Source organism: Mus caroli, unplaced genomic scaffold, assembly GCF_978045245.1.
Source record: "Mus caroli unplaced genomic scaffold, Mus_caroli_1 scaffold_12, whole genome shotgun sequence".
Lineage (NCBI taxonomy): Eukaryota > Metazoa > Chordata > Mammalia > Rodentia > Muridae > Mus > Mus caroli.
The window spans coordinates 13659930-13681988 of record NW_028227267.1 but is presented as its reverse complement, the minus strand read 5'-3'; the positions used below and the strand labels follow the sequence as shown (position 1 = coordinate 13681988).

The 22059-nt window shown below is 37.3% G+C and overlaps 1 protein-coding gene across 6 annotated transcripts in view; it reads left to right on the top strand.

The window, feature by feature from the left end:
- The window catches only part of Ppp3cb (protein phosphatase 3 catalytic subunit beta), a 49793-nt gene continuing 27734 nt past the window's right edge, over window positions 1-22059 (top strand). For 3 of the 6 annotated variants that reach the window (XM_021181405.3, XM_021181404.3, XM_085828401.1), the window contains exons 1-4: window positions 3-102; window positions 17323-17523; window positions 18115-18239; window positions 20915-21026. In XM_021181405.3, coding sequence (XP_021037064.1) covers window positions 18-102; window positions 17323-17523; window positions 18115-18239; window positions 20915-21026 — 523 coding nt within the window. In that variant the 5' untranslated portion in view covers window positions 3-17. Of the gene's footprint in view, window positions 103-17322; window positions 17524-18114; window positions 18240-20914; window positions 21027-22059 lie in introns of all 6 variants that reach the window. The other 3 variants (XM_021181408.3, XM_021181407.3, XM_085828402.1) reach the window with 2 other exon arrangements.

The window sequence follows — 22059 nt, the reverse complement described above, 5'->3', positions numbered from 1 at the left end:
CGAGCCCCGGGCCCAGCATGGCCGCCCCGGAGCCGGCCCGGGCCGCGCCGCCCCCGCCCCCGCCCCCGCCGCCCCCTCTCGGGGCCGACCGCGTCGTCAAAGGTGAGAGGTACCCGAAGCCTGGGGGCCTGGCGTGAGGCGCGGTGTGAGGGCGGGCGGGAGTCCGTCCCCTCAGGAGCGGGCCTGGCGGGGCGGGCGAGTGACTGGCTGCCTCCCTTGGGGAGTGGCCCCTGGGCGGGTCCCCGCTGGGCCGGGCCGAGGCGTCGGCTGCTCCTCGGTCTCCCGCTCGCCCTGCAGGCCCGGGCGGGCGTCGTGCGCGGGCTGTCGCTAACGCGGGCTCAGGGCCGTCCGCCGCAGTGAGCCCCTTTCTTTCCTGCTTTGCCTGTGGTCGGCGCGGCGCCCGCGTTAAAAGCTTCCGGCTCCTCGACAGCTGCACTCCCGGCTTGCCCGGGCGCACCGAGGGGCCCGGATCCCCTTAACCGCACGCCGTTGGACTCGCCCGGGTTCTGGCCCACGCCTGCTCCCCGGTGACAACGCCTAGCTAGCGCCAGCCGCAGGGGGTTTGCGCTCGGCCCTCAGATGCCACCCCGCGCGTAAATTGGGAAAACCGTATGGGACTGGACCAGGATGAAGGATCCTGGGGTGACCTAGGAACCCAGAGGTAGCTGCGAGGCAGGAGAAAAAGCCATCTTACAGAGAGGAGGCAAAAAAGTCCCATGTATAGGAAGTGGTACACTTAACAGAAAGGTTTTTACAAGTCGCCTCTAAACACACGACATACTCTTTAAGAAGGAAAAGTGAAATTCTTCTGAGCCAGGGAGGACGTTTGTGTACAGATAAACAGATTTATTTAAAATAAATTGAGAGGCAGTTGAAAGTTCCTTAAAAGTCCAGGCTCTCAGAGAGAGCCCATCTACCACACTAATACTATGGATATTATATTAATAAGAACTGAAATTATTTTTCTTTAGTGTGCAGTCAATAAGCAGAAATCGTAAAATGAAGATTTCGTCATTTAGATTATGTTCATTTTTTAAGTTATTTTAATTTTCAAATTCAGTGTCTCAAGTATAGACTGGCACAGTGTTTAAATACTGTTAGCTTTGCTTTGAATTGTGACAATGATTTACCATTAAAATATTTTAAAACAAACCCTTTTCTCGTGTGTGTGTGTGTGTGTGTGTGTTTGTGTTTGTGTTTGTATGTGTGTTGGTTTTTCGAGATAGGGCTTCTTTGTGTAGTCCTAGCCAGGAACCTGGAACGTAGTCTGTAGACCAGGCTGGTCTGGAACTCAGAGATATGCCTGCCTCTGCTTCTTGAGAGCTCCAATCAAAGGTGTGCGCCACCACTGCCCACCTGTGTTTTTTCTGTTTTCAATCTGCACTTTAGGTTCTTAAAGCATGACATATGTGGTTGAGTTAAGCATTAGAATGAACTAAATAGGACTGGAGTAAGAGCGAGTAAGAGCATGGACTGTTCTTCCAGAGGTCCTGAGTTCAATTCCTAGCAGCCACATGGTGGCTCACAACCATCTGTCATGGGATGTGATGCCTCTTCTTGTGTGTCTGGAGACAGTGACAAGTGTACTCATATACATTAAATAAATTAAAAAAAAATAGAATGAATAGGTTTTTTTCTCAAAGATTTATTTTATTATTATAAATAAGTAGACTGTTGCTGACTTCAGACGTACCAGAAGAGGATGTCAGTTCTCATTTCAGATGGTTGTGAGCTACCATGTGGTTGCTGGGATTTGAACTCAGGACCTCTGGAAGATCAGTCAGTGCTCTTACTCGCTGAGCTATCTTGCCAGCCCCTAGAATGAATAGTTTATGAGCTTCTTTTTCTGGGATTTTTTTTTTTTTCTTTGAAGGAAAGAGACAAGATCAGGCATTGATCCTATTAATTTCTGTAATTTTATAGGTGGGGGTTGAAACAGGCCATTGCCTGCTTCTTCATTTTCTTACTATATTTCCTGTATGCTTATTTCTCTGGATACTTTTCACCAGAATAATAGCTGAGGTAACTAATCACATTCCCGAAGCATGTATTCATGTTGTCCTTTTGTGAACCCTGTTCCTTGTCATTCATGTAGCAATCTTTTTCTCATACTGCTTTAATGAAGGAAAAATGAGTTTCCAAGCATAAGGCAGATTCTTTAGGGGTGAGTTGTGAGTCTAATACATAGCCATTTACAGTTTATTGCTTTGAAATGAAAACCATTTTCTTAGTAGGAAAGAAGCTTGTTTGGGAAATTTCAGTTATAAAGCGAATGGTTAATGCATGTTATGTATTAGTTGTATCTTCTTCATGGTGACAACTTTCATTTCTATGTGGAATGTATTAGAATTCCTGATACTGTGGTCACATGCCTTTAATCCCACCACACTGGAAGCAGAGGCAGGAAGATTGCTGTTAATTTTGAGGCCAGTCTGGTCTACATAGCAAGTTTCAGGCTATCCAGAGCTACATAATGCACCCTGTCTTAAAAGATAAATAAGTAAAACAACAACAGCATGTAAGTAAAGCTCAGGTTTTGTAAGTCCAGGACACTTCCCTAGCTTTGCGTAGACTCAACATCATCAGATTGTGAGGAAATTGCCATTAGAATTGAGTACAAGTAGTCTTTTCCTCTTTGGAACTTTTCCTTTCTTGTCTTTAAATTTTAGACTCAACACTTCTATTTTAAAGACCTTTATTTTATGGACATGTATTTTTTTTTTTCTTTTTAGATTGATTTTCTTTTAGATTGATTTTATTTTATGTGTATGGTTGTTTTAGGCATTCATGTTACCATATGTACCACATGTGTATAGTGTCCCTTGAAGCCAGAAGAGGGTGTTATATCCTGTGTAATTTGAGTTACAGAAGGCTCTTAGTCATATGGGTGTTGGAAACCCAACTTAGATCCTTTGGAAGAACAGGCAGTAAAGGCTGTTAACTGCTGAACCATTTTAAGTCCCCAGACATGTAGGTTTTTAAGAGAATATAGAATGTTTTGTTAATAGTCACACTTAGGAAATACACATATAAGTTTGAGAGATTTTAATGCTATAGTGTTTCATTTATAAATGCAATGAGCCTGCTACTAAAAATTTAGTAGCAACTCTTATTTCATGGTCATGGAAAATAGATTTCTTGGTTAGTAATATTTAGTTCTGAACCTGGTGGCCCAGAGAGCCTGGTTGTTGGTCCCATGTACTGCTCTTAGAGAGGACCAGAGTTCCATTTTCAACATCTATATCAAACAGCCCACTGCTGTCTAACTCCAGTTTCAGAAGAGCTGATACTCTCTTCTGTGCTCCATGGGATGCTGCATTCACTTTCATATACTCCCACACGGACATAGATACATACACATAATTAAAAATCAAAATGAGTCATAAAAAAATTAACCTGATATGGTTAGTCAATAGCATATGTTGATAATTCAAGGATTTGGGAGTTGGAGGAAGAACAGCCAGGGCTATATAGTGAGACTGTCTCAGAAATCCTCAAGCCAAACAAAATGTTGCTGAAGCTTTTGTTACTCTTTTTTTCTTTCTTTTCTTTTTCTCTTCTTTCTTTCTTTCTTTTTGGTATATATTTCAATTAAGAAAATGGAAACAGGTTGGTAAGATGGCTCAGCTGGTGAAGGTGCTTGCTGCCAAGCTTAATCTTAATTAATTCCTGGGACCCACATGATGGAAGCAAGAGAACCAGTTCCTCTTGAAAGTTGTCCTCTGTCCTCCACACACATGTATGCACAATAAATAAATGGAATAAATTTAATAGAATATAGGCTTAACAGAAAAGAAAATGGAAACCTACTGTGGAAATTAGAAAAACAACTGTGTATATCTACCTTATTGCCACATTAGTAAAATGCTGTAATTGAAGTACAGAATCCTGACTTAGGAGTATTCCTTCCACTCCCAACAGATTTACTTAGCCTCATTTTTCCAGTTACTTTTCCTCCCTTTATCATGTATGTTTTGCTAATTAAACTTAAAATTTAGTTTTGTTGTTTCCTTTTTTTTTTTTTGGTTTTTGGTTTTTCGATAGTTTTGTTGTTATAACACGAACTTTACCTTCATCTCATAGAAAGTAGTGTTTAGATTGTATCCATTTCAGCAGCTACAGTTTATAAGGTTTTCTTTTTTCATTTAGTTTTTAAAGAAAAATATTATTGTACTTTCAGTGTTTGGGGTGTGTCTGACAGAAATGTCAAGGCACTCATGTGGGTGTCTGTTTTTTTATTCTACCATATGGGAGAGACCTAGCAGTTCAGCCCAAGTTGTATCTGTACCTGGTGAAGTATTTCACACAGTCCCCATTTTGAATTAATTATTTTTGAGACGGAGTCATATGTAGCCAAGAGGCTGGCCTCAAAGTCAGTTATTTAGCTGAGGCTGGCCTTGAATTTATCATCTGGTTTCATTTCACCAAGTACAAGGAGTATATGCATATACTACCATGCCTAGCAACAATTTTCTTTTTTATTCAACATTACCCTCCAATTTTTAGGTTTTATTAATCATAAGTTATCACATTTCCAGATTGAACCAAAAGGCTGAAAGAGCATATTTTGTTTTAGACTAATTTTTTTAATGGCCAGACATACTTATTTAGCTTATAAATCAGAGTTCATTTGCCACTTTATTCCCAGTACCCTAGTTTTATTAGAAATGCTTAATTTGGGGGCTGGTGAGATGGCTCAGTGGGTAAGAGCACCCGACTGCTCTTCTAAAGGTCCAGAGATCAAATCCCAGCAACCACATGGTGGCTCACAACCATCCGTAACGAGATCTGACTCCCTCTTCTGGTGTGTCTGAAGACAGCTACAGTGTACTTACATATAATCAATAAATAAATCTTTAAAAAAAAAAAAAAAAAAAAAAGAAATGCTTAATTTTCATCACAGATTTGCAAATGATTCATAATATTCATATACATGCTGATTTCAGTGTTGCTCACAGATGTTTTTATTTCATATTTTAAGAGCAGTTTGAATGTTAATTTTGTTTACAAGTGTCTTACAGGTTTATGTATAAAGATAACTCCTAAAATGATTTTCCTTTTTACGCATGTTAAAATTTTAACCTTACAAGATAAATTTTTAGTGCCATGTGTTCTAGAGAAAGCAAAGGAACAGAGACTATAACATGTGTGTTTAAAAGAAAAGAGAAAGGGCTATGGTAGCAAGTTATCATAGAAAGAAAATGTCAAGAAGGAAATACAGCTGCTCTGGAGAGAGAGCTGAAAACCAGAGCTATTGAATGAATAAGCAAAAATTGTAAGGGAAAATTTGTTGAAAAGAACCATGAAGTATTAAATGAGGTGTGTTTTAGTGTCAGTCATAATGACTTCATTTCATCATAAAAATGTTAATTTATATTCAGAGGTGAAATGAGCAAGCTGATTGTCTTTGTACATAAAATTTATTTTAGGACATGAAAGTTATAAAAATAGTAGTGGGACAGTGGTGAAGCACCCCTTTGATCTCAGCACTTGAGAGGCAGAGGCAAGGTGGAGCTCTTGAGTTTGAGGCCAGTCTGGTCTACAGACCAGAGTTCCAGGACAGCCATGACAACACAGAGAAACTCTTGTCTCAAAAACCAGACAACCAAACAAACAAAGAGAAAAAGTTATAAAATACTAACTATTAAATTCCTGCTGTATGCTTCTTACCTTGTAGGGAGTCAGTGGCAGTATAAGAAGTAAACTCTTGGTCGTTAGGAAAATAAGTACTCAGGAAAAGCTAACAGATTTCATTGAATATGAATGGGGTTGTAATTACTGTGGTTATTGCAGAACTAGGAAGTTGTCTCAGTTCAATGGGTATAGTAATGTCTGGTCTGGCGGGGCTGTTTTTAGAGAGGGTTTCACTATGTAGCTTTCACTGACCAGGTCGGCCTTGAACCCAGATCATCCGCCTGCCTTTGTCTCCCTAGTGCTGGGATTAAAAGTGAGTGCCATCACACCCTTTAAAAAAAAAAAAAAATAGCCGGGCATGGTGGCACACGCCTTTAATCCCAGCACTCGGGAGGCAGAGGCAGGCGGATTTCTGAGTTCGAGGCCAGCCTGGTCTACAGAGTGAGTTCCAGGACAGCCAGGGCTTCACAGAGAAACCTTGTCTCGAAAAAACAAAACAAAACAAAACAACAACAAAAAGATACAGTCTTAACATGGGAAGTATGGTGGTTACACTGAATAAATGTGAGTTAGAAACAAAGTGCTATTAGAATAAGGGAAATAACAATCTCAATTTAAAAGAAAGCATCACTGAGAATAATGTTTACAGGCAGGTACCCCTTGAAAGATGAGTAGGAGGTATATATAGAGTTTGTAAAAAAAAAAGGGGGAAGAAATGTGTGGCAGTTAATATGTAAGGTGGTTGGCAAGGAATGACAGATAAAGTTGAAAAGGGACCTTTTGTTTTCCAAGTTAAAAAGCTGAAATTTTAACTTGCAGGCTAGCCTATGGATGATTAAGAATACAAGCTGCAGATAGACTTCCTGGTTTTGAAAACTAGCTCTGCCACTGAATAAACCTCAGGTGGACATGTAAAGTGTGTACATAGCCAGGCATGTGGCTTTTTCTAAATCACAGTTTTTGGTGATTTTAAATTAGAGTGATCCATTACCATTTTGAAAGCTAACTGATAAATTTTATGTAACAAAGTTATTAAAGGAGGCAGACGCTTTACTTAGGTTTAGTTATGTTAGTAGAGTTCAAGAGAGGGATGACCATAGCATCAATTAAGGGAAAGAAAAACTGATTATGCTTAATAATAGTCGGAGGTAGATACATATTGGATAAATGATGGGGAATGGGAATGAAACAGAGTAGCAACACTGTCTGAGGATTAGTAAGACTAAATTTGCTTTAAGGAGATTCAGTTGAACAGTTATAGTGGAAGTACAGATTGGAATTACTTGTAGAAGACTGAGAATGGTTGGTCTTGGAAAGATTTCATTGGACAAGTCCTTAAGATTCAGGATACTGGGGCTGGAGAGATGGCTCAGCGATTAAGAGCACTGACTGTTCTTCCAGAGGTCCTGAGATCAATTCCCAGTAACCACATGGTGACTCACAACCATCTGTAATGGGATCTGATGCCCTCTTCTGGTGTGTTTGAGGACAGCTACAGTGTACTTATATACATAAAATAAATAAATAAATCTTAAAAAAATTCAGGATACTGAAGAATATCTCACTCAGTGAAGTGCCTGTGGAAGTAAAAGCACTTCTGTGTAAGCCTGTTGGCCCAGGTTTGAATCCAGATCCCATGGTGAAAGGATTCCTTTTATTCAGTAAGAAACTATTTCCAGTCATATAGTGTACACATTTAATCCCAGCATTTGGGAGGGAGACACAGGAGTGTTTTTAAGTTCTGCCTCAGCCTGAATGAAATAGGAGAAACTATTTAAATGAGCAAAACTTAAACAAACATAAACTACCTAAATTTTTGAGCCTGGAAATTAGCTGTGCTTTGTTTTATTGAAGATGAATAGTAGAATTAAAGTTTTCTAGTAGAAATTAGAAGAATTGAAGTAATGTTGACACAATGCAGTTAAAAGAAAATTCAGTAATAAAGATGTAAAAAAAAAAACCCTACAAGAATTTGAATAATCAAAAAGACTTGGAGTCATTATAGAAGCAAGTCAATGATTAATAGCCTTTATCTTGCAAAGAAACTGAGTTCCTTTCCCTGCAAGGAACCCATGTCTGATGGCTTAACAACCACCTGTAACTCCAGTTCCATTGATTTGGAAACCCTCTTCTGGCCTGTAAGGGCATCTGCTGCACACATGTGGTGTCCATACACATATTCAGGACCACACTTATTTTTATAAAATAAGAATATGGCTAGAGAGGTAGCTCAGTGGTTAAGAATACTTGTTACTTGTTGCTTTTAGAGAAAACTCTCAATTCCCAGCATCAACCTTGCAGTTAACAACCGTCTATAACTCCAGTTCCAGAAATCTTGATACCCTTTTCTGACCTCCATGGGCACCAGGCATGCATACAGCACACTTATATACATGTAAGTAGAATACTCATTCATCTATAATAAATCTAAAAAATTTTAAAAATATAAAAGTAATAAATCTAAAAAAGCCTAAAAACCAGAAAGGGTTAAAAAATCCATATATTTTTCTTTTATCTGAGTGATGGACAATAGTGATACTATAACAAAAATAGCAATGAGCTCTTAAGCTCTCACCTTTCTTACTCTCTTGCCCTCCTCTCTTTCCCATCCCCCTTCTCTCCATGTGGCCATGGCCGGTCTCTCTCTCTTTTTACCTTCTCTCCTTTTCCATGCCTTTCTACAATAAAGCTCTAAAACCATAACATAAATAAATAAATAAAAGCAGTGAAGGAAACAGAATTTGAGAATGGTAATTTGAGAATGATAATGTGGCTACTCAATAGATCTACATTAGACTGATGAAAAGCCTATTGTTTGATTAGTTTGGTTTATGTTTTTTGAGATAGTCTTTTTTTTTTTTTTTTTTTTTTTTGAGTTAGACTCTTATTGAGCTTAGAGTGGCCTTAAATTCTTGACCCTCCTGAGTGCTGGCATAACAAGTTTGCAGCTGAGGAGCCTTTTAATGATCCCTTAGGTCAAATGAAACTTGTCATTGTGTTGTTATAAAGATGTGATACTGGAGCATCATTTAGACCTAGTTTGAACCATGGCTCTGCACTTTAAGAAGCTAATTAACATCTCTGAATCTATTACCTCAGTGATGAAATGGGATGATATCTGTATAATCACACAAGACATCTCTGAAAATCACGTGGAACTATGTATTGGAAAGTACTTTACAGACTTAATCATTATAAATACATTGTCATTGCTACTTAAATTGGTCTTAAGATGTATATTTTGGAAACCATTACATAGTAATAATTGAGTAAACTATATTATATATCATTTGACATATAGCAATGAAAGAGTTAACCCCTTTCAAGGTACTCATAAGCTGGTAAGGAAGATAGGCATTTAATGATGCAGTTGGTACATGATACAACATAAGTATGCATCATGCATTTGGTCCAAAAATAAAGGATACTGTTAATGTAGGCTGGGAATATCATAAAAGTTTCCAAGATTGAAATACTAAATGATATTTAAAGACAAGGGGTAACTGGGTGTTATGAAATCCTATTATCCCAGAGTATGGGAAGGCTAAGAAAGGAGATTGTGGAAGTTCAAGTTCAGCATGGTTATAGTGAATTCTAGATGAGTCTGAGCTACAGTGTGAGTCCTTGTCTCAACTATTCCAACATAAGGTGAGATTATATATCCAAAACAATATGACATGCAAAGTAAATCAGTCTAATTGGTCCATCTGTATCCATTCCTCTGTCTATCCATCTGTCATCTTATCTATTGAACAGATTATCACTGTGTAGTTTGGCTGGCTTTGATCTTGCTACATAGACCAGGTTGGCCTCAAACTCATAGAAATCTACCTAACTCTGCCTCCAGAGCACTGCTTTCTGCACTACCATGCAGAGAGTTTTGTTTTGTTGTTTTCTAAATGGCTGTTGAATTTATTTCCTTGATCAATAATGGTCCTGGATACAGAGTTTTAAATAAGTAAATTAGTGTCTGCAACAGAATATGTTCTGAATATAAGGTAGTAGTAAAAGATGACGGTAAAATAAAGGTGTGTGTTTGGTCATGAGGGACCTTTATACCCTGTTAAAAGATTTTGTGTTTTAGGGCTGGATAGTGGTTAAGAGCACTTCCTGCTCTTACAGAGGACCTGGATTCAGTCTCCAGCACCTTCATGGTGACTCACAGCCATTCATACTCTAATTCCAAATGATTGGATGCCCTATTCAGACTTCTGAGGACACCAGGCACATGTGTACACACACAGACAGAACACTCATACACATAAAATAAATCTGAAATAAAAAAGAATTTGAATTTTATATAGTAAAGCTAATCTGATACAGAATATTGATGTTTGAATCTTAGAAAGAGTATTCTGTAGGTTTGGGCAAGTGGCTCAGTAAGTCGAATGCTTGAGGACCTGAATTCTGTCTCCAGAACCCAAATAAAAAGTGCTGGTTGTGGCAATACTTGCTAGTAATCCCAGTACTGGGGAGGTTGAGACAGGTCTCCAGATCTCTCCTGACTGTCAGCATAACCTAGCCTACTTGGTGGATTCCAAACCACTGAGAGACCCTATCTTAAAAAACAAAAAACAGGCCGGGCGTGGTGGCGCACGCCTTTAATCCCAGCAATCGGGAGGCAGAGGCAGGTGGATTTCTGAGTTCGAGGCCAGCCTGGTCTACAAAGTGAGTTCCAGGACAGCCGGGCTATACAGAGAAACCCTGTCTCGAAAAAACCAAAAAAAAAACAAAACAAAAAAAAAAAAAACAAAAAACAAAAAACAAGAAAAAGCCAAGTGTATGACACTCAGATTTGTCCTCTGGTCTAGACACATGCTCATAAAGAATAGCTTGAAATGGGCAAAATGGGAAAGATTGTAGTGGTTGGGCATGAGGAGGGAAGAAAGTCTTTAATCAGTGTCTCTGCTGACTAAAGATACCTATTTTCCATGTGGGGTGAGGAAGAAAGTCATGTCTAGGATAATTTGCAGATTAATTTGATAACTGTTTTGGTAATGGTTTAGATAGAAAGACACTGTTTTCACTTTTTGGCAAGTTAAGTTTACAAACTCTGTAGGCCATAAAGTTGGAGATATTTGATAGTTTAATGCAGACCTGGAGTATAAGGCTGGGGTCTGAACTGAAGCTTTCTATTTAGAAGTACATATTTGTAATCTTAGCAGCACTTAGGAGGCTAAAGTACTAGAATTTCAAGTTCATGTCCATCATGGACTATCTATATACTGGAATCTATATATCATGTTGAGTAAGGTTACTAACTCAGAGTAGTATAAGAGGAGGCTCAAAGACAGGACCCATAAGACCACCACTGATGTTTAAAGTTCAAGAAAAAAAAAAAAAAAGAGGTTTGGGACTATAGCTTAATTGATAAAATGCTTGCTTTAGCATTCACAGAGCCATGCTAGATCTCCAGTACTGTATAAACCAGGCAAGGTGCTGCACATCTGTGATTGCAACATTTGGGAGGTGGAGGCTAAAGGATCAGGAGTTCAGTGCCAACCTGGGCTGCATTAAACAAACAGATAAGTAAAAGTTGAATATGCTGGTATTCATCTTTAATTGTACTACTCTGGAGGCAGAGACAGGTGGATCTCTGAACTCAAGGCCAGCCTGGTCTATGCAAGTTTCAGTTCAGCCAGAGCTGCATGCATGGTGAGACTGTTGTGTTTTATAAAAAAAGAAAGAGGCCAGGATATGTTTTGTAGAGCCAGGTATGGTGAGGTGAGAGGGCTGCCTCGGCAGGCCCATGCTGAGCACCCTTTCCCCTGAGGTACCAGCCATGGGACGTGATTAGTATAGAATAGAGTTTATTTAGGACATAAGAAAAGGAGTTTGGAAGGGAGTGGAGAGAGACAGACAAGACTAGAGGCGTCCAGGGACACATGGAAAGAGAGAGGGAAGGGTAGAAAGGGTCAGGGAGAGAAAGGGCAGAGAGTCAGAGAATGAGGGGGTAGTGGTGCATACAGCCCCTTTTATAGTAAGTCAGGCATACTTGGCTATTTGCCAGGTAACTGTGGGGCAGAGCCTAGAGGAATGCTAACAGAGACCTTATTACAAGCAAAACAGAATGGGAATAAGTGTATGAAACAAACCAGTGAGATACTGAGTTAAAAGTAAAATGCAAAGCCAGGTAAGTTGTTTTGAGAACCCAAGAAAAGAATTAATTACAAGGTAGGAATCGCATAAAAGCCAGCTAATGAGAAGTTTGGGTTGCCTGGAAGTGCCAGGGACTAGCTAAACTGGAGACGATGGATTTGTAGCATTACTGGGTGATTTTGATAATTTTATACTTGCCATAAAAATTTATAAGTTATTTGAAAATTGGGATTTTTGCCTTCCAAGCAGTGTGGAAAGACAGAAGGACAAAACATTTAGAATGCTTTCAAAGTAGTTGGATGATAGAGTAGCTTCATCGTAAGAATTAAAGGTAATCAAAAAAGAGTTGATAAGAAAGGACTCTGCATGTTTTTAAAAAAGAATTTGTGTGTGTTATGCTAAAGATTCATTTTTATTTATTTGTATTATTGTTGTGCTCAAGCTCACAAATATGCATGTGTGCAGAGGTCAGAAGAGGAAATCAAATCTCTGGAGCTGGTGACACAGTTTATGAGCCACCTAACATAGGTGCTAAGAACCGAACTCCAGTTTGTTTCATTTTGCAGTGCTCCACCTGCAACCTGTGGCCTTGGTAAATGCTGAGAAAGTATTCTACCATTGAGCTATACAAGCCCAAATCTCCAGGTTCTTAATACAGACTCAAACTGCAGAACAGAAAGGGATTTGGTCATTTAGGGATTGGCAGTTCAGGAGGTGGAGCAATAATCATGGAGTGTTCAGACCTCTAGGTTCTTCAGTTTTAGGTAGGTCATGCATTTGGGTATTGACAATGAAGGTAATTTAGAAGGGGTATGAGGTTAGGATGACAGAAAACAGTTTAAATTTAGTAGGTGGCAGAGACATGGGTCAACCAGTTAGAAGATAATATTGCAAAGGAAGACTTTGTTCTTGTTCTCCAGTGTAGTGACAATGTTGAAAATTATAATGGATGGAAAAAACATTTGAGTTATAGACAATGGAAAAGTAAGCAGGATCCACTTTGAAAAGAGTATTTTCCATTAAGAGAAGCAAGATTTAATTAAGCTAGAGAGATAAGTATTATGTGAAGAGATAGTTTGTGTATGTAATGGGAGAAGGCAGTTTTGTGTTTGTTATTTTAATTTAGAGTCCTCAATAAAAATGTTTGAAAGAGGAGAACGCTAGAAGAAAAAGACAATAGGTAATTCAGAAGCATAGAAATATAAAGTATCGTGGAGATTTGTCAATAATAAATGGTAATAGTAGGAAGCATAGATAGGGTTGACTGACCACAGGAGAAAAGTTGTTCATTTAGCACAGGCAGCATGTGCTTTAGAATTGGAGGCCTCAAAGGGCTAAGACTTTGCAGGTCTTGCTTAGAATGAGGAGCAATATTAATTTCTAAGATTCTTTGCTTATTGATGACACAGTAAGATTTCTGGTTTTCATCCTTGATCAATCCACATCTTCAGTTTAATTCTTAAAATATTTTAATATTTTGTTTTGTGCTTTTTGAAATATTTTAATTTTTTAAAAAATTTATTTTTATTGGTATCTTAGTCAGGGTTTCTATTCCTGCATAAACATCATGACCAAGAAGCAAGTTGGGGAGGAAAGGGTTTATTCAGCTTACACTTCCATACTGCTGTTCATCACCAAAGGAAGTCAGGACTGGAACTCAAGCAGGTCAGAAAGCAGGAGCTGGTGCAGAGGCCATGGAGGGATGTTCCTTACTGGCTTGCTTCCCCTGGCTTGCTCAGCCTACTCTCTTATAGAACCCAAGACCACCAGCCCAGAGATGATCCCACCCACAAGGGGCCTTTCCCCCTTGATCACTAATTGAGAAAATGCCTTACAGTTGGATCTCATGGAGGTATTTCCTCAACTGAAGTTATTTTCTCTGTGATAACTCCAGCTGTGTCAAGTTGACACAAAAATAGCCAGTACAATTGACCCCTTGTCAACTTGACACACAAACACATCACTAGTAAGCCTCAACCCTTACATTCTTATTCATCCCCAAGATCTAAATAACTTTAAAAGTCCCACAGTCTTTACATATTCTTAAAATTTCAATCTCTTTAAAATATCCATCTCTTTTAAAATCCAAAGTCTTTTTACAATTAAAAGTATCTTAACTCTGGGCTCCACTAAAACAGTGTCTTCCTTCAAGAGGGAAAATATCAGGGCACAGTCACAATCAAAGCAAAAATCAATCTCCAACTGTCCAACGTCTGGGATCCAACTCACGATCTTCTGGGCTCCTCCAAGGGCTTGGGTCACTTCTCCAGCCATGCCCTTTGTAGCACACACATCGTCCTCTGGGCTCCAGATGCCTGTACTCCACTGCTGCTGCTCTTGGTGGTCATCTCGTGGTACTGGCATCTCCAAAACACTGCATGACCCCTTCAGTCCTGGGCCTTTAAAACCAGTACCACCTGGGTGACCCTTACACATTACCAAGTCCCGCTGCAGAAGGAGTACAACCTTGCCTATCTCTGGAACACAGCCTCTTTGTGCTTTCAGAAAACACTTCCCAGAAGATGTCACCTTAACGATGCTGGTCTCTTCTTAATCACCGCTAATTTCTTAGCTCCAGCTAACCAGCATCAATAGTCCCAGTAATGCAAAGTTTTTGCTTTAGTAGTTCTGGTATCTTGTTAATCACAGCTGATTCTTCAGCCCCAGAACTACAGAACTACAAAATCTTCACAATAAAAACAGCAATGGCCCTGAATAGAGTCTTTAATTTTCCCTCTGAAATTTCACAAACCAGACCTCCATCTTCTGCACTGTTCTCAACATTATCTTCCAAGCTCCTACACAACATCTGACAGAGCTCTTAACAACGAATGGATCTTCAAGCCCAAAGTTCCAAAGTCCTTCCACAGTCCTCCCCAAAACATGGTCAGGTTGTCACAGGAATACCCCACTCTGCTGGTACCAATTTATCTTAGTCAGGGTTTCTATTCCTGCATAAACATCATGACCAAGAAGCAAGTTGGGGAGGAAAGGGTTTATTCAGCTTACACTTCCATACTGCTGTTCATCACCAAAGGAAGTCAGGACTGGAACTCAAGCAGGTCAGAAAGCAGGAGCTGGTGCAGAGGCCATGGAGGGATGTTCCTTACTGGCTTGCTTCCCCTGGCTTGCTCAGCCTACTCTCTTATAGAACCCAAGACCACCAGCCCAGAGATGGCACCACCCACAAGGGGCCTTTCCCCCTTGATCACTAATTGAGAAAATGCCTTACAGTTGGATCTCATGGAGGTATTTCCTCAACTGAAGTTATTTTCTCTGTGATAACTCCAGCTGTGTCAAGTTGACACAAAAATAGCCAGTACAATTGGTATTCTGCCTCTACATATATCTTTCTGAGGATGTCAGACCCCCCGGAACTGGAATTACAGACAGTTGTGAACTGCCATGTGGGTGCTGAGATTTGTACAGTTGGTGATTACTTGTGGAAATCATAAATACATACTTCAGGAATGAAAAAAGTTAACTACTTCAATAGTAAGACTTATGGCACTTCTTGGGTAAAGTTAATAGTGAAAGGGCTTTATGAGTATTTAAAAACTGCTGTATCATATAATTTAGATTGAAGTAAAAATGATTTGCTTTTGCAGTGTTATATAACTCCAATTGGAAGGATGCATTAATATTAATACATTGATATTAGCGATGTATATAAAGGCAGGGTGAAAATAGTTTGTGAATGATGAGTAGATGAGAAAAGTAATATCATGATGTATTAAAAAGCTATATTACGATGTATTATTTTAAGTATTTGTGGGCAGTAAAATAATTTAAATTACATAGGTAAGCATTTGACTTTGGTTTTATCTACATCCCTAAAAGATCATATTAAAATAGATCAGAAAACATTGTTTTTATGTTTGCATTAAGAATATGGAGCCGGGCGTGGTGGCACACGCCTTTAATACCAGCACTCGGGAGGCAGAGGCAGGCAGATTTCTGAGTTCGAGGCCAGCCTGGTCTACAAAGTGAGTGCCAGGACAGCCAGGGCTACACAGAGAAACCCTGTCTCGAAAAACCAAAAAAAAAAAAAAAAAAAAGAATATGGAAGATGGACTGGCAAAAGATTTCAGCAGGTAAAGGCACTTGCTGCCCTGGCAACCTGAATTTGATCCTGGAGCCCATGCTTAGATGGAAGGAAGAAAAACAACCCCACAAACATCATGCAGCCTAGTGGTTTTCAACCTTCCTATTACTGTAACCCTTTAATACAATTTGTCATGATGTAGTGAACCCCAACCATAAAATTATCTTCATTGCTACTTCATAACTGTAATTTGCTACTGTTAATGAATCATAATGTAAATATCTTGTGTTTTCCAATGGTCTTGGGTGACTGTGAACAGGGTGAGAAATACTGATATAGACACATATACACATACAATAATAATTATTTTAGAAATAACATGGAAGATTATCTTACTTGCATTTTATTTCTTATTCAGGTGTATGCAGTTATATGTATTATATATATGTATGGCTATATGTATATATATGTGTGTGTGTGTGTATATTTATTTTGTTTTTCAGGTTTTGTTTTTTTTTTTTTTTCCAAGATAGGGTTTCTCTGTGTAGCCCTGGCTGTCCTGGAACTCTGTAGACCAGGCTGGCCTCAAACTCAGAAATCTGCCTGCCTCTGCCTCCCAAGTGCTGGTATTAAAGGCGTGCAGGAGCACGCCCGGCTTTGTTTTGTTTTTTGAGACAGGGTTTCTTTGTGAAGATCTGGTTGTCTTAGAACTTTCTGGCATAAACTATATTTTATAGTTTGAATATGCATTATAAGCAAAGGGTTCTGACTGAAAATGTTTTATATTGAAGAAAAAGCTTTAGTTATCCTGTTTTGTTTTGTTTTTTTTCCAAATAATTCAGTTCTCTAACCATTTTCATTTGTGAGGCAGATACTCTACCACTGGGGTATAGTCCAGATCCTACAGAGTTCAGCTAGCTAGTTTCCTTTATTTATATTTACTTATTTGTTTATGTGTGTGTGTGCGCGTGTGTTATATTTATTTTTTTAGGCAAGCTTTCAGTAGCCTAGGCTGAACCCAGATTTGCTAGGTTATAGATCTACATAGCTTAATAGAAAGAACTGTAGAAGTTGGGTTGGGGGAACAGCAAAAATTTCAGCACCTAGGAAGCAGAAACAAGTGATTTCTATGAGTTCATGACCAACTTGGTGTACATAGTAAATTCTAGGAGAGCCAGGACTATGTAGAGAGACGTTATTATTATTATTATTAATTTTATTTATTTACATTTCAAAGTTATCTCCCTTCCTGATTTCCTCTCCCAACCCCCCCCCCCCCATCCCATTCACGCACACACTTGCAGAAGAACACAACATGTAGGATGGCATGGGTCTCAAAATTACATATAAAGAGTAATTTGATTATTCCTTTAGAAAAATTTTGTTTAAACTAACACTTGTATCCATTAATTGAAGAAGAAAAAACATGCTGGTGCTTTTCAAATCTATTTTTTTTTAAATTTTATTCAGTTTATCAAAATCCAATTATTAGCTTCTGTGTTAATGTATTGTTCCTTATTTTATGTTCATTTTAAAAAATGCAGCTGTTCCTTTTCCCCCAACTCATCGACTGACATCTGAAGAAGTGTTTGATATGGATGGGATACCCAGGGTTGATGTTCTGAAGAACCACTTGGTAAAAGAAGGGCGGGTGGATGAAGAAATTGCACTAAGAATTATCAATGAGGGTGCTGCCATACTTCGGCGGGAGAAAACCATGATAGAAGTAGAGGCTCCAATTACAGGTAAACTTACTTTTGTTTTGGATGTTATTAAACCAGTATTTAGTTGATTGGAGAGAAATCTGTTTACCTTTGAATCACGTAGTTACTGATTAATACTGTATGGACATTGTCTTGATTTTTACAAATTTCTATATTTATACAAAACTAGTCTAGGATGCTTTTATGAAGGTTTCATCAGTTGTATTGGCCATACTTAGGTTTGATTTAACACTTACTTTGCTCTTAATTACTAGTGGCAAATTGTATTAGATACCTATGGTGATCATTTGAAGGTCATTGAAAAATACTGAGTTAAAATGGGGGTTGATTGCCAAAGTTATAATCTTGTCATCTTTAGATTCTAAAAGAGATTTACAAATTTAGATGAAAAATTCACTACTGACACAAATCTTGTTACTTCTGTTACATCTTGTTTTAGATCTTGAGCATATGAGCATTTGGTTAGATAGAATCCCTATGATGACTCTTCATAGGCCACTCCAGATATTTCTTGATAGCATTTATACTATCTCATGTTACAGTAGTTAGAGTTTAAGTGATATTTGTTAATTTAGAGGCTTTTTTTCATATCTAATAATCTTCTTGTTTCAGTGTGTGGTGACATCCATGGCCAATTTTTTGATCTGATGAAACTTTTTGAAGTAGGAGGATCACCTGCTAATACACGATACCTTTTTCTTGGTGATTATGTGGACAGAGGTTATTTTAGTATAGAGGTAATAATCATATCTGTCATTTGATTTGCTATTGTTAATAAAGATTATTCTATTAATTCCTAGTATAGTAAGTTTTAAAAAATACTTGTATTGGGTTCTTTTTAATACCTCTGTATATTCTGAAATATGTAGGAAAAGCTATTACTTACTTTTTTTTCAGACCATCCAATTAGTTTTCTTTGTGTCATTTCCTATAGTTACAATTGTTTTTCTCCCAGTGGAAATGAGCAGATTGAGATCTTTATTTTCTTGTTATCTCATGCCTTATGAGCTAATGATGGTCATTTCTTTCTTTACCTTCCTTGCCACTAAGGGCATTAAACCATGAAAAACATGATATTTTCTTTAAGTGAAGTATTTTATGATTATTTTATTGCTTAAACCCTTGATCTATCTCATTATGATGTTATTAAGACCTAAGAATATCTGAAACTTAATATTTTTAAACTTAAGAGGCATTAAAATGACCTATTGTTTGTTACTTGATTTGGTGATTTCTTTTTGTTCCTTTCCTTTTTAATTGTATGAAGTATGAAAAATATGGAATGGCCTGTATTTTCTAACATGTATCTCTTCTTTCTTTAAATGAAAAATGGGACCATATGAAAACACTTTTCTCTATTGGTCCTCACATATCTATACACTGTTATGTCTTTATAAACTCGTAAATACAAATCTAGAGTCATTTTAATAGCTGCACTGTCTTGCATTGAATAAACAAGCAATAACTTGTTAGACACAGAAGGTTCCCAAGTCTTTTTACTCATTACGAAGATAAATTATTGGGACATCATAGTATTTACCCTATTATTTCTATAGGACAGATTTGTACAGGTAGACTTGTCTTAGTCAAAGCTCTGTCAGTCTATAATTTATGTTACACATTTAATATATTCCAACCAGGTTTAACCATTAACAGATACTGATTATTTTAGTCCTCACAACATTGTGATGAGGTAAGTACTGTTATTTTATCCATTCAGTACACAAGGAAACTAAGAATTGAAGTTAAAGTAACTTGGCCAAAGTTACATAGTAATTGGCATGTCAAGCAGTCTGACCCTAAGCTTCTGCTTTTATCGTATGTGCTAATGGGTATTGAGGTCTTCTTATCTAGCAAACTTTGGTTCTACTTAGTGTTATATGTATCCACTTCTAAGGATTTCCCAGTGTACTGTACTTCTCAGTAAGGAATTTGGGAATGTGTCCATTCCTTCCCTTAGAAATTTTATTATCCTAGTTTGTTGTTCTTCCCATTCATAATTTTATTATTAAACCTTTTAATCTTTTCTGAATTACTCCAAGGTTTTAAGAAAAATTAGAAAATGGTACTGCCTAACAAAGAATTTAGTGTAATTAACAAAATCAGAAGGTAAAACTTAGTTGTTACTGAGCACATCGGTGTGTATGTACTCATTTAAAGTTATTTTGTAGCTTAGTTAATAGTAGACTTAATACTACAAAAAGAAGATAAAATATCAGAAACAAGTACAGTTTAGTTTTAGTATTTATTGGTTTCATTGCTTTTTTTTTTTAAATAAAATTAAGGTCTAAATAGTTATGCCTGTCAATGGACTTAGTTAAAATAAATTTTCTTTTTGTATTATATAAACATTCATTTCTACATGAAATAGCTCCCTTTTTCTTAAAATAATAATAAACTGTTAGTCTTTTATATTAAATCTAGAGAAATCCATGTATACAAAAGGCCGTTTCAGTTTTTATATTGTAAAAATTGCATTTTCTTTGAATTAAATTAGATCAGTAGTTTTCAACCTTAATGTTGTGACCCATTAATATGGTTCTTCATGTTGTGATGATGTCCAACAATAAAATTATTTTTGTTGCTACTTTGTAACTGTAATTTTGCTACTGTTATAAATCATAATGTAAATATCTGTGTTTTCTGATGGTCTTAGGGCTACCCTGTGAAAGGGTGGTTTGACCTCCAAAGCGTCACTACTCTCAGGTTGAGAACCACTGGATTAGATCATAAATACCTGCTTTATGTAAGAATTCATTTGTAACCAACAAAGCAAACATGAAACCATGAAACGTGGCCCTTGTTTTAGGTAGTGTGACACAGTGCTTAAGATGAAAGAAGAAAGGATCAAACCTGTTTCTAACCTATAGGTGCTTTGTAAATTTGGATAGGTTACTTAACTTATTGTTTTAACTTCTTTATATATAAAATAGAGATAATGATCATTGTTTTTTGACCTTTTGGCAAAGATAATGTGGGAATGCTAGTAAATACTTCATAGTTTGAGGAATAAAAGAAACACTTTTTGTTACTGAAAAATTGTAAGGCATTCTAGTGTTCAGCGTATTGTAAGTGCTCTATAGATAGTGGCTGCCGTTATTTTTTGCATTATTATCTTTACTTACTAATATACTTAAGGAAAGAAGCCATTTTGTTAGGCTATATTAAACAATCTGTAAATGTAAAGTAATTAGATTAATTTATTGATTCAGCAAGTATTCATTCCTCTTCTATTTGCTAGATAGCTTTTCTAGGAGAGTCAAAAGTGTGATTTCATGAAGCTTCTATTAAGGAATAAAGGGCAATAATAAAGAGTAGTAGAATTTTTAAGTATAATATAGTTAGAAGAAAAGAAGCAAATATTAACTTAGTTAAATATAAGGAAAGTTCATTGGAAACATTTTTTTTTCAGTGTGTCTTATATTTATGGGTCTTGAAGATTCTATACCCAAGCACATTATTCCTTCTGAGAGGCAACCATGAATGCAGACACCTTACTGAATATTTTACCTTTAAGCAGGAATGTAAGTACCTTTAGGGGAAATACTTCTAGTTCCTTGGTGTTCCTTTGGGATGGCATGAATAGTAAGAGATACGAAAACTTTACAGTGCAACACTTAAAAACACATTCCATGATAACCAGTGTATACTTTTGAGAAAAAAATTGTTAAGGTCTTTCAAGTTTATTTTCTATTAAATTTTATAGATGTAGCTATGAATAGTTTGGCTTTTTTTTTAAGTGATGTGATAATTTTATGTATTTGTAAAGCATGTATAGTTTTAATGTTAACATTATTTTTCCTAGTAGGAAAAAAACAAGGCCAAAGGGGTAGTGGTGGTCTTATTGTTCCATAACAGATTTAAGAAATCTTTATGCTTATGAGTATTTTTCCTTGAATGTATGTGCACCACATGTATATGTGGAGGTTAGAAGAGTACCCAGGAACCAGAAGTACAGATAGTTTTGAGCTGTCATGTGGATGCTTGGAATTAAACTCGGGTTCTCTGCAAGAACAGTCAGTGCTCTTAATCTCTGAGCTGTTTCTCTAGTCCTCCATTGCAAATTTTTATGTCTCAATTTTGAGGCATCCGAAAAAATGTATTTATCTTTATTTATCTTTTCATCTTTATAGATCATTTCAAAAATAACTATTAATTGAACTCAATTTTTTCCTTTAGATTTACTTTTGTTATTTTAAACTATGTATGTATGTGAGTATGGATGTGTACACATGTGTAGGTACAGGTATAGGCCAGAGGCGTGAGTTACTTAATATGAGTGTTGGTAACTAAACTTAGGTATTCTGGAAGAACAAGGGCACTTAACCATTGAGCCATTTTCCAGGCCTGAACTGAAATTCTTAACCTATAACTTTTATCCCTTTTTTTTCTTTCAACTAAAGCAGTAATAATCTATAAGCAACTATATGATATAGAGCATTGTTGGCCTTTTTCACACCTAAACTTGGGCTGATTCAATTAATATCTGCAACAATATTAAGTCTTTGAATTAAGTTCTAAAAATAGGAATTTAATTCTATGGTGTTAGAGGGACCA